We start from the raw sequence: 12581 nt of genomic DNA on the forward strand, positions 1-12581 counted from the left end.
GTCTGCCACGTTACTACCTAGTCACCTCGCTGATTTTTTTTTTTTAAGCTCTTCATCATCAGTTTTGGATTTATTAACTTGAGCAGATTATCTGCAAATTCTGCCAGCTTACTGTTTACTCCATTTTCCAGATCAACATATTCATAAATTAACAGGCTTGGTTCCAGTACAGATCCCTCAGGGCTACCACTTAGTTGCCACTCTCCATTCTGAGAACAGAACTTTTGTTCCTACCTTTTGTTTCCTATCTTTTAACCAGTTATCAATCCATGAGAGGACCTTCCTCTTAAATCCATTACAGCTTACTTCACTTCTGAGCCTTTTGTGAAAGGTTTTCTGGAAATCTAAGTACACTATATCTACTGGATTCATCTTGCCCACATGCTTGTAGAGCCACTCAAAAAAATTCTAGTAGATTAGCGAGGCATGATTTCTCTTTACAGAAACCATGCTAACTCTTCCCCTCAACAAGTTATGTCCGTTTGTGTCTGATAATTCTGTTATTAACTATAATTTCAGCCAATTTGTCCGGTACTACAGTTACACTTACTGGCTGTAATTGTCAGGATCACCTCTAGAGCCCTTTTAAAAATTGGCATTACATTAGCTATTTTCTAGTCATTTGGTAGATAAGCTGTTTTAGAGGATGCATTACAAACTATAGCTATTAGTTCAACAATTTCACCTTTAAATTTTCAGAACTCTTGGGTGAATGCAATCTGCTCCTAGTGAATTGCTATTGTTTAGTTTATACATTTGTTTCAAAACCTCCTCTAATGACCTCTGTCTGGGAAAATTCCTCACATATGTCATAAAAAGAATGGCTCAGGTTTCAGAAACTGCCTAACATCCTTTGCTGTGAGAGATACTAGAATTATTTGGCCTGGGAAGTTAATTGAAATATTTAAAATATTAGCAGACAGTACAATTTGACTAGTTATTTTAATAGGTCCCATATACAAAAAATAAAGGGTCCCCAGATGTTTGTAGTCATTAAACTTAGAATAAGTTAAGGAAAAATAAATTCAGATTAGTCAATTTATGCAGTTTCTGGCAGAAGTACATTCAAATATTTGATTTGGTGAGGCTGACATTTCCAACCTGATGTAGGTATGATTCTCATTCTATCAAGGTAGAAACTCATCAACACAGTATGTTTGATAACCCTTTTTCAGCTAGTGGCTCTTAGCTCAACTAATTAGATGTACACAGATACTGCACTTCACAAGTGTTCTGATCATGGGAGACTTCTTAGATACATAACTTATCAAGGTCAGATTTAAAAAAAGATCCAATTTCCATAATGGGGAAATGTTCAATATATTAGGCCCCTTTAGGTTTTGTAACAAAATTTTCAACTACAATTTTCAACAGCCTATTTGAACCAACTTTTCCTCCATTGTTGACAAAGTTGCTCATATTCACAAAGTAGTGCCAACTTCAGGTATCTGGAAATGTTGATAGGATCTTTAAATGTAGATGCAGCAGCAGCAAATTAAATATAACTAACAATATTTAAACTAAAAACTTCAATTTACCTACCTGCACAATAAACGTGCCCAGAACAATAGAACAGAAGATAACATTATTGAAGATTCCTTCAAACACATTTCTTTCACCATGGATTTTCCGGGCATTGATTTCATTAAAGAGTTGCATCATCACAAACGTGTTAAATACAATAGTGTAATGTTCTGAAGGAGGAGCATGCAGAGGTGCATTTCTTCCACTATCAATATCAAAAATTCTCTCACCTGTATATAAAACAGACTCTCTCAGTATGATGAGCAAACAAATACATAATCAGAATCAAAATATTAAGGTCAAGAATAACATGATTAAAACTGAAATGTTATAATAAATTAGTTTTAACTTCTGGAAAATTAGTAAACCTTTATAAGAGTTACAATATTCTTACCGGCAAACAGAAGTGTAAAGACTACCACAAGTTGATAGAATGCATGACCCAAAATATTTTTCATCATCGTGCGAGAGATCAGAGGTTTATTTCTACCGTAAGGTTTCCGCAGCAAGAGAGATTCAGTAGGTGGTTCTGTTGCCAGAGCAAGAGATGCTAATGTGTCCATTATGAGATTTACCCACAACATCTGCACAGCTTTCAGTGGAGAATCCTATAAAAAGGACATGTTTCCTAATAGATAACAATAAATATCCTAGAAATGAACAAGTTGCAGCCATTAAAAACCTTTGCTATGGGGAAATTTGGTGTATTGCTTTGAAGAGCAGTGTATTCTTTATGACAGCACACAAAATGGTGTCAAGTATCAGAGGGGTAGCCGTGTTAGTCTGAATCTGCAAAAGCAACAAGGAGTCCTGTGGCACCTTATAGACTAACAGATGTATTGGAGCATAAGCTTTCGTGGGCAAAGACCCACTTTGTCAGATGCATGTAGTGGAAATTTCCAGATAAATTTCCCACACAAAATGGTGACTTCCAAAAGATAGCAGTATGTAAAAATTAATTTAGATAAGACACATTTTCAAAACTTAAATTATCTGAAACCAGATACCACAAGTACCTACTTGTGTAATACATGCTCCTGTGAAAGCAACAATTACTGCTACAACATTAACAGTAAGTTGGAACTGAAGGAATTTGGAGATACTGTCGTAAACATTTCTTCCCCACATAACTGCTTTAACAATGCTTGTGAAGTTATCATCGGTGAGAATAATATCAGAAGCTTCTTTAGCTACATCTGTTCCAGCAATACCCTGTTAGGAAGAACATACATAGAAACACTGTGAACCAGAATAGTAGGGATAACTGACATCTAGCATAATAATTACATTTTTACAATACAATTTTCAATTAGCAAAAGGTAGAATACTTCAGACTGTTTATATATAAACTATGAATTTTGGGAAATAACACACCTTAAACATTTTCTTAAAGATCTGAAGAGGTGAAAAATTGAAATGCAAGACTAAAATTTTAGTAAGTTAAGGTATCAAAATATTTTAAAATTATCAATAAGATAAAAAAGTTCTAGTATTTCAAGGAGGCGAGTACCAAGGGATGTTTAATCAGATTAAGCTCTTATGCGCTCAAACAATAAATCATCCTTTTGTTTAAGCATCTTTCCGTTATTAATTTGAACTATTAGTCAAGTCTGACTTCCTGACAATTTAAAAAACAAATACACATGTATCTGCATTGAATCAACAGTTTATTAATCAGGTGAGTAGCTCTGGAAATCCAATAAAGAAATAAAACAGATGGGGAAACTTACTTAACTTATTCCACTGCCTAGTAAACATATGCTCTCAGATTATCTCTACTAAGTGCTGTGTTAGAGGAGCAGTCTGTTTTGGTACTGTGTATATCAGCACAAGTACACATTAGACTTCCATAGTCCAGCACTCTTGGGACCTGAACAAGAGAATTTTCCAGACCAGGGAATGTCCCGTCACCGGCCCTGCTTCGGTCCCCAGCCAGCCCTCACTGCCGGCCCTGGTTGGGCCCTCAGCCCTGGGACTCCCAGCAGCAGTGCTCCCCATGCCACCTGTGCCCCTGCGGCAGGGCTCCAGTGGCACCACAGGACTCCCTCAACCCCTCCCGGCTGTGTCTTGTAAGAGCTGTTCCGTGTAGCAATGTGCTACTGGTAGAACCCTAAGTAGCACAGCACTACAGGGAGCAGCTCCTTCCCCTGGGACTCCTGGCTGCGCCACTGGATCTCCCCGCACTGGCGAACCCCCCTGTCTCAGGACTGCTTACGCCACCAAATCTCCCTACTGCAGAGCTTCTAGATGCATCGCAGGATTCTCTGCACTGCCTGAGTCCTCTGGTGCTGTGCTCCCAACATTGCTAGAGCCCCCTGTCCACCACTGGCCTCCCTGACCCTGGGCTGTCTGGTCCAGGAGCATCAGTGGTCCATGACAGACCACAGATGTTGCCAGAGCAGCGAGTTCCAGTTTAGGGAGGTACAACCTGTATCTACATAGTTATAGTCAGTTGCTGTTTTACTGAAAACAGGAGTCCGCAGAGAAAGCTGCAGTTGTTAAACAGCTTTTTTGTTTGTTTGTGTTTTAATGTATTGGCAATGGAGTGACAGACTTGGAAAAAATCCTCACTATACCAGAGATTACAGAATCACAGAATCATGGAATACTAGAACTGGAAGGAACCTCAAGAGGTCATCAAGTCCAATCCCCTGCCCTCACAGCAGGACTAATTACTGTCTAAATCAGGAGTGGGCAATAATTTTTTTGTCAGGGGCCACTTCAAAAATTCAGGCCACACAGAAAGGGGCAGGGCATTGAGCGGAAGAGGCAGGGCCAATATATTTCCAGGTTCCCCACTCCCAGACAATAATTGGTCGGGGGGGAGGGAAAAGTGCTTTTGTCCCCACCCCAAGGTCCCCAAAGGTGCCTATGTCGCTGGTATGGGAGGAGACTTCTCTTGCTTCCCTGCCCTTAGGCCAATTAGTGTCTGGGGAGCGTGGTTTCTGCGCTCTGCTCCCCCCAATACCAACCAAGCAGTGCTTCAAAGCACCATATGCTCCTGGCAGGGCAGGAGGTGGTTTTGCATGCTCCCTCGCCCCCCGGGCCAATTAAATATCTCCAGTGATTGAGATTCCACAACATCCCTAGGCAGTTTATTCCAGTGTTTAACCACTCTGAAAGTTAGGAACTTTTTCCTAATGTCCAACCTAAACCTCCCTTGCTGCAGTTTAAGCCCATTGCTTCTTGTTCTATCCTCAGAGGCTAAGATGAACAAGTTTTCTCCCTCCTCCTTATGATACCCTGTTAGATACCTGAAAACAGCTATCATGTCCTCTCTCAATCTTCTCTTTTCCAAACAAAACAAGCCCAATTCTTTTAGTCTTCCTCCATAGGTCATGTTTTCTAGACCTTTAATCATTCTTCTTGTTCTTCTCTAAACCTTCTCCAAATCTTTCTTGAAATGTGGCGCCCAGAACTGGGCACAATACTGCAACTGAGGCCTAATCAGCACAGAATAGAGCGGAAGAATGACTTCCAATGCTCTCACAACACACCTGTTAATGCATAGTAGAATCATGTTGGCTTTTTTGGTAACAGTGTCACACTGTTCACTCATTTTTAGCTTGTGGTCCACTATATCCCCTAGATCCCTTTCTGCCGTACTCCTTCCAAGACAGTCGCTTCCCATTCTGTGTGTGAGAAACTGATTGTTCCTTCCTAAGTGGAGCACTTTGCATTTGTCTTTATTAAACTTTATCCTGTTTACCTCAGACCATTTCTCCAATTTGTCCAGATCATTTTGAATTATGACCCTATTCTCCAAAGCAGTTGCAACCCCACCAAGCTTGGTATCATCTGCAAACTTAATAAGCGCACTCTCTATGCCGATATCTAAATAGTTGGTGAAGATATTGAACAGAACTAGTCCCAAAACAGACTCCTGCGGAACCCCACTTGTTACTCCTTTCTAGCAGGATTGTGAACCATTAACAACTACTCTCTGGGAACGGTTATCCAGCCAGTTATGCACCCACCTTATAAGTAGCCCCATCTAAGCTGTATTTGCCTAGTTTATCAATAAGAATATCATGCGAGATTGCTTCTCCCTTATTCACAAAACTCGTTATCCTATCAAAGAAAGCTATCAGATTGGTTTGACATGATTTGTTCTTTACAAATCCATGCTGGCTGTTCCCTATCACCTTATTATCTTCCAACAGTTTGCAGATGATTTCCTTAATTACTTGCTCCATTATCTTTCCTGGCACAGAAGTTAAACTGACTGGTCTGTAGTTTCCTGGGTTTTTATTTCCCTTTTTATAGATGCCCTCTTCCAGTCTTCTGGAATCTCTCCTGTCTCCCATGATTTTCCAAAGATGATAGCTAAAGGCTAGATACCTCCTCTATCAGCTCCTTGAGTATTCTAGGATGCATTTCATCAGGCCCTGGTAACTTCCAGACATTGAACTTTTCTAAGTGATTTTAACTTGTTCCTTTTAGCTTCTAAACCTATCCCCTTCCCACTAGCATTCACTATGTCAGGCATTCCTTCAGATTTCTTGGTGAAGACCAAAACAAAGTAATTCAACATCTCTGCCATTTCCAAATTTCCTCGTCACTGAGCAACAAGCCTACCCTGTCCTTGGTCTTTCTCTTGCTTCTAATATACTTATAGAATGTCGTCTTGTTTCCCTTTATGCCTGTAGCTAGTTTGAACTTGTTTTGTGCCTTTGCCTTTCTAATCTTGCTCCTGCATTCCTGTATTGTGTGCTTATATTCATCCTTTGTAATTTGCCCTAGTTTCCATTTTTTATGACGCCTTTTTTATTTTTAGATCATGCAAGATCTCCTGGTTGATCCAAGGCAGTCTTTTGCCATATTTTCTATCTTGCCTACTCAGCAGAATAGCTTGCTTTTGGGCCCTTAATGTCCCTTTGAAAAACTGCCCAATCTCTTCAGTTGGTTTTCCCCCCCTCAGTCTTGCTTCCCATGGGACTTTACCTACCAGCTCTCTGTGCTTGCCAAAATCTGCCTTTCTGAAATCCATGGTCTCTAATTGTTCTCATCAGAGGTCAAGGAGAACAATTTTTCCCTCCCTCCTTGTAACGCTCTTTTAGATAGCTGAATACTGTTATGTTCCCTCTCAGTCTTCTCTTTTCTAAACGAAAACAAGCCCAATTCTTTCAGTCTTCCCTCATAGCTCAGGTTTTCTAGACCTTTAATCAGTTTTGGTGCTCTCTGGACTTTCTCCAATTTTTCCATATCTTTCTTGAAAATGTGGTACCCAGAACTGGACACGATACTGAGGCTCAATCAGTGCAGTGTAGAGTGGAAGAAGGACTTCTCGTGTCTTGCTCACAACACTCCTGTTAATACATTTCAGAATCACGTTGGCTTTTTTGGCAAGTGTCACATTGTTGACACATTTAGCTTGTGGTTCACTATGACCCATATATCCCTTTCTGCCATACTCCTTCCTAGACAGTCTCTTCTCATTCAGTATGTGTGAAACTGATTGTTCCTTCCTAAATGGAGTCAGACACACACATCCCAGGCACTTTGGAAAGTCTGCAACTGTGCGTGCTGTATGAAGGAGAGTGGTATGCTCCAGTAGAGTAGTGCAGGTTCATTATGTTCAGTTTCTGTAACGAATGTTTGCAGCCACTCCTGTTTGTTTACTGCGTTTCCTGCCTTGGTCCATGCTGCCTCGTAGAGTCATGAGGCTACATTAACGTGTTAAAAATTTCAGGACACAGCTGAGTGCTAGGTTACCATTTAGTAGGAACACATTCCCAGGAAATATTCCACATTCTGACTTCATCACCTCAACTGAGCTTTTGTCATCACTGTGGTGTACAATATTAAATGGTTTTAAACAAATTGCTTAAGCCTTATATGGTTTGTGTATACACTGCTTTTTGTCCGCTGAAAAAAAGTTTCACTGGAACTGAACTACCACCCCATATTTACATTAATTTGTATGGAGAAATTAAATTTGCTGAACAGTTTCATTTAAAAATAGCATTTTTTAGGAAGTTAGCTACAATGTTAAGTGAGGAGTTACTGTATTAAGTATTTGAACCACCAGATGGTGCAAGTGTACAGTTCTGCAGCTTGTGCTCCAAATCCAGCTCATTTACATAGGTTGGAAGAATTAAATCTGAAAAGTATGTTGTTTCTCATCGTAACATAAGGTTATTTTTTATAATGCTTCTCTGCAGAAAACAGAAAAGCACATGTGTATTTACATAATGCACAACCATTAGATAGATTTCAAATCCTAGCTATCTGTACCCTCTTTCAGGCTTTGATATTCCTGATGGAGGCTAAATTGGTCCTCGAAAACTATAAAGCCTATCTGAAGAAACCTCCCCACACTGAATGCAAGATACTGGACCCTATTGGTAGCAATATTGAATGACCTTTATTTGTGCAAGCACCCTTTTCAGGAAGTCAACTATTAGTATCAAGGAGTTAAAAATACAGAACACAATACAGGCAGTCCCCGGGTTATGTACAAGATAGGGACTGTAGGTTTGTTCTTAAGTTGAATTTGTATGTAAGTCGGAACTGGTACATATTGTAGGGGAAACTCTAGCCAAACATTTCTCTAGAGCTCAGTTTTATTCTCCCACACCTCACTTCCCTCAGTCCTTTAATCTCAAGCTGAGGTGTCTGCTGAGAAAAGCCGCTCTGTGTCTCCCTCATCTGTTGGGGAGGAGGGCGCTAACTTCGCGTCTCCCTGGTCTGCTGGGGGGAAGCAGCTAGTGCGGGGTTGCCTCACCTCATTTGTAAGTAGGGATCCGATGTAAGTCGGATCCATGTAACCCAGGGACCGCCTGTACATCAGTTTATGAATTTTAAATTGAGATTTTTTTTTTCCAAGTGCATGTGGCTAGAGAATGTCATGTCAGAAACCACTGGTCACACAGACCAAATGCTTGTTTTAGTCAGAGGAAAATAGCATTTTTCATATGCTCACATCAATCCAGTAGCGAGATATGCTCCTGAAAAGTTCTGAGACTGGTATGGGAGTTGTTTTGCTTTCCAAGTGAAATTTTACTGCTTAACAACTGCTTCTTTTCTAGGTAAAATGCATCCGTGTTTGTTTCAACAAGTTTCAGCTTCAGGATCTTGAAATGGATCCACCTGATACCAAATTCCAAAGAGATAATGTGGTATACATTCTTATCTTCAAAGTGGTGTCAGAATTCCACCTTGACAGGTAGCCACACAAAAACAAAAGAAATTTGAACTCCTCTAGGTACTTAAAAGGAGGTATCAGTTTTGTATGGATCACATTAAAATCCCATGGTTGAGGACAGCTTTAAGATTAACCTTCTTGTAACTCAAGTAATTTCAAGTGAAAGGACAGCCCTATCTTTAGAGCGTTCTTAATTCCTAGGAATCCACTCATCTCCACAACCTTACTCAACTGCAATCCCATGATTTGCCTCTCTTATAAGACTTTAGAATAGTGAATTCATGTTAATTTTAAATTAATATGTCTTCTTAGTGTGAAAGACAACAAAATTAGGAGTAAAAATGCCCATAGAAAGATTTTATAGGTGCCAAGCAGAGGATATTATCCCAGACAAAAAATAATCAAGAATGTGTGAGACAATATCAAGTCTATCTAAGTGCATTCACATAGTTTTTGTCATAGGATACCAACTGGAAGTCCTAGAAATTAACTCTTCATGTTGTACCTATTCTGGGGATAAACCAAGAAGTAACAAGCTTTTCCTTACTCCATCACTGTTCCTCCAATCTAACAAGCAGGCCCATATATAGGTGTCAAAGAATAAGTTCAGTCTCCATTTCCATTCAAAACCTTATTCCTTTTTACCAAGGGTTTAGAAATCAGAGCTAAAATTAAAAATTGATTTGGGAGCGAACACTTCATGACACCGAAGGCTGATTTGAGTCAACTGGGGAAGAAAACCAAATTCAAATAGATCAAACATCCATTAGGTAGCAATGAATTCCAAATAGACATAGGATATGGAATCTTATCTATAGTAGTTTATTCTGAAACATTCAGAGATTTTGTGAGCATTCAGCAAGGGAGGTTTAGGCTGGACACTAGGAAAAACCTTCCCAACTCTCAGGGTGGTTAAACACTGGAATAAATTGCCTAAGGAAGTTAAATATCTCCAGAGATGGAGATTCTATAAGAACAGGTTAGATAGACATTTAGCAGGCATGGTCTAGACGATGCTTGGTCCTGCTGTGAGGACAAGGGATTGGACTTTATGACCTTGTGAGGTCCCTTCCAGCTCTAGGGTTTTAGGATTCTATGATTCAGTCCAAAGTTAGTATCTGAATCAAAAGAGGCCTGGAATTTTCTAGTAAGCCATGGAAAATTAATTTAGGAGAATCTAAGATGCAAACCAGCTGCTCTCCATCCTCTCAGGACCTAGCCAGAAAGTTACAATACTCAGATTCTAATACAAAGAGATGTCCCATGTGACAGAGTCAGGCCAAATAGCTATTAGAAGAGAGTGAAAGATGACAATGCACTCATCCCAATCGGCACACAGAGATATGCTTGCTAGCAGAAGCTGGCTGCTTCCGTGAGTAGCATAGGTGGGGCTATGATAGGCAGCATGCCTGCCTGAGAAACCTGCTGTGATAGAGACTTAGCAGCTGGTAGGCCATATTTTGCCCATCCCTGATCTATTCTGACCTTCTGCATAATGCAGACCATAGAACTACCCTGAAATAATTTTTTTGAACTAAAGCGTATTTTTTAGAAGATGGAACCTTGGAAGGAATTTGTTAAACAGATGCAACCAGAGGTTGTGGCCCAAAGCCTTATTCTCTGTTCTTTGAGGGTGTCTCCAGGTGTAGTGGGCCATGACATCTACAAGCACTGCTCAGACCAAAGACCCAACATCCTTTGTATTTGATACCATCTGGACCCCTGAGAGCTTCCAGTTCCTTCCAAAACTCATTCAAAATAAACTTCTCCTCGAAGAGGTCAACTTTAGACAAATAACAGAGATCAAAGTAGTACTGAAGGAAGATATCCTTAGTAAAATTTTAGTACTAAGTTTTTTTCCCACCTATCAGTCAAATCTGCAACAGGGTACGTTGTTGATAAGAGATTATTTCTATAGAAAAATCAACTGCAATACACTTATCAAGTTCTCATTTTAAGCATCTGGATAAGCATTGAATTACAATATCACTAATGCTGTCTTTCTTGTGAAATAAGAGGTAGCAATGAACTTCCGCATAAAAACACCTTTATTTGTAATACTGATCAGTGTATATACTTTTAAATAGATTTCATTCAACATCTTATGACACAAGAACACACCTTCCTCTACAGCTGAAAATCGGAACCTTAGGTTAAAAAGTAAAGTCTGAAGAAAAAAGGTGCAGAAAGTGGTAACTATAAGGCTACTTTTGGTATCCCAGTGAGCCTCCAAACTATATTTGGAGGAAGTTGCTAGTCCAGCACCCTCAGGACCTGCCTGATCCCGAAAGAGGGGATTTGCTGGACCAGGGACAGTCCATCCCCTCCTGGCCTGTACTGCCACCGGGTTAGGGCTCCACCCTGCCCACGCTGCTGCCCCAGCCCACCAGTGCTGGAGTGCCGCAGGAGGGCCGGAGCTCTGCGGCTGGGGCCGGAGCTCTGTGGGCCGGAGCTCTGTGGGCGGGGCCACAGATTTCTGGCTGCCCCTGAAGCTGGTGGTCCCCAGCTGTTGGAGCTGGAACAGGGCCAGGGCTCCACAGCTGCCACTGGAGCCAGAGTGTGACGCCGTTTTTTCCCATTTCCCTCCTCCGATACTGGACTCCCGGCTCAGTTGCTGGTGCCTGCTTTGGTGTTCCTGCCCCACTGCCAGACCTCCCTGTTCCTGGGCTCTGTGGCATAGACCACAGATGTTGCCAGACCAGGGAGTCCCTGGTTAACCTGTACAAGCAAATTTGTTCAGTTTTGTCAATTCACTTACAGCAAGAACAATTTTTTTTTAGCCTTGTTTTAGCTAAAATATCAAGTTACTTTAAAAAAAAGACACTGAAAATAAAGAGATTAGAATCCATACCATGGCAAAGCCAACATCTGCTTTCTTCAGTGCTGGACCATCATTAGTACCATCTCCAGTTACAGCTACAACCTGTCTCTGCTCTGAGACAGTGCTGTCAATTATACCTAAAATGAAAGCGCACAAAGATTTGAATTTCAGCATTGGTAATTACAAATTTGTGAAATAAGTTAACTGTGTATAAATACAGAGCACAATACTCAGGCTATATGGCTTTCTCTAGTTTCCTATTCCTCACATTAAAAAGGGCTGGAAGTTAAGTGTATTCAACCAAAGAATTGTCTCAAATGGTGGCATTCAGTCAGCCCCATAGTAAAGATCACTTTTCCCAGATAATTAAGGATCAATGCTGATAGATACCCACTAGAACAGCGTTTCTTAAACTGTGTTCTATGGCACACCAGTGTGCCGCAAGGCAGTCAGAGGTGCGCCATGGAGAAGAGATTTCAAAATGGCCCACCTTAAAGGGACAAGCCTCTTTGTTTTTGTTTGTTTTGCTCAACTTCTCTGGGGGCTTTTTTCCTTTGGTCAACAACTTTCCCCTGGGGAATGGCTGCCCTTAAAGGGGAAAGCTTCTATTTTATTTTATTTTTTGCTCAACTTTTCCTTGGAGGCTTCCTCCTCCCGCCCCGCCCCTCGCCCCCCCAACAAAAAAATCCTTGGTGTTCCCCATAAAAAAAAATTGTTTGGTGTTCCTCAGTCTAAAAAGTTTAAGGAACACTGCACTATAATCTTGCCTAGTACTTCTTGGGTGAAAGGACTGGGGTGAAAAGACATGAACTCAATTACTAAGCTCAAATATTTACAGATAAAAGTGGGAAAGCCTAGTTTAATTGTTAAAAAGCCAGAGTTCGCTAAAAACTTTTCTGAATTTATGAAATGTTGAATGAACTTTTACCTTTTACCAATGTGTGTTTGTCAGTGGGTGAAGATCTTGCAAGAACACGAAGTTTTGGCCAAATCTTATCTATTCGCTCTTGTTCTATCTGTACAAAGAATGCACATTAGCCATGCAGTACAAATAAAACATTATAAAAGACAAATACAAACCTACAGAAG

General features: G+C 40.5%; 1 protein-coding gene across 9 annotated transcripts in view; it reads right to left on the reverse strand.

The window, feature by feature from the left end:
• The window catches only part of ATP2B1 (ATPase plasma membrane Ca2+ transporting 1), a 119872-nt gene that overhangs the window by 17611 nt on the left and 89680 nt on the right, over positions 1-12581 (reverse strand). For all 9 annotated transcript variants that reach the window (XM_075932896.1, XM_075932887.1, XM_075932895.1 and 6 more), the window contains 5 exons: positions 12421-12508; positions 11523-11629; positions 2545-2736; positions 1919-2132; positions 1543-1754 (listed from right to left, as the gene is read on the reverse strand). In XM_075932896.1, coding sequence (XP_075789011.1) covers positions 1543-1754; positions 1919-2132; positions 2545-2736; positions 11523-11629; positions 12421-12508 — 813 coding nt within the window. The remainder of the gene's footprint in view (positions 1-1542; positions 1755-1918; positions 2133-2544; positions 2737-11522; positions 11630-12420; positions 12509-12581) is intronic.

Source organism: Pelodiscus sinensis, chromosome 1, assembly GCF_049634645.1.
Source record: "Pelodiscus sinensis isolate JC-2024 chromosome 1, ASM4963464v1, whole genome shotgun sequence".
NCBI lineage: Eukaryota > Metazoa > Chordata > Testudines > Trionychidae > Pelodiscus > Pelodiscus sinensis.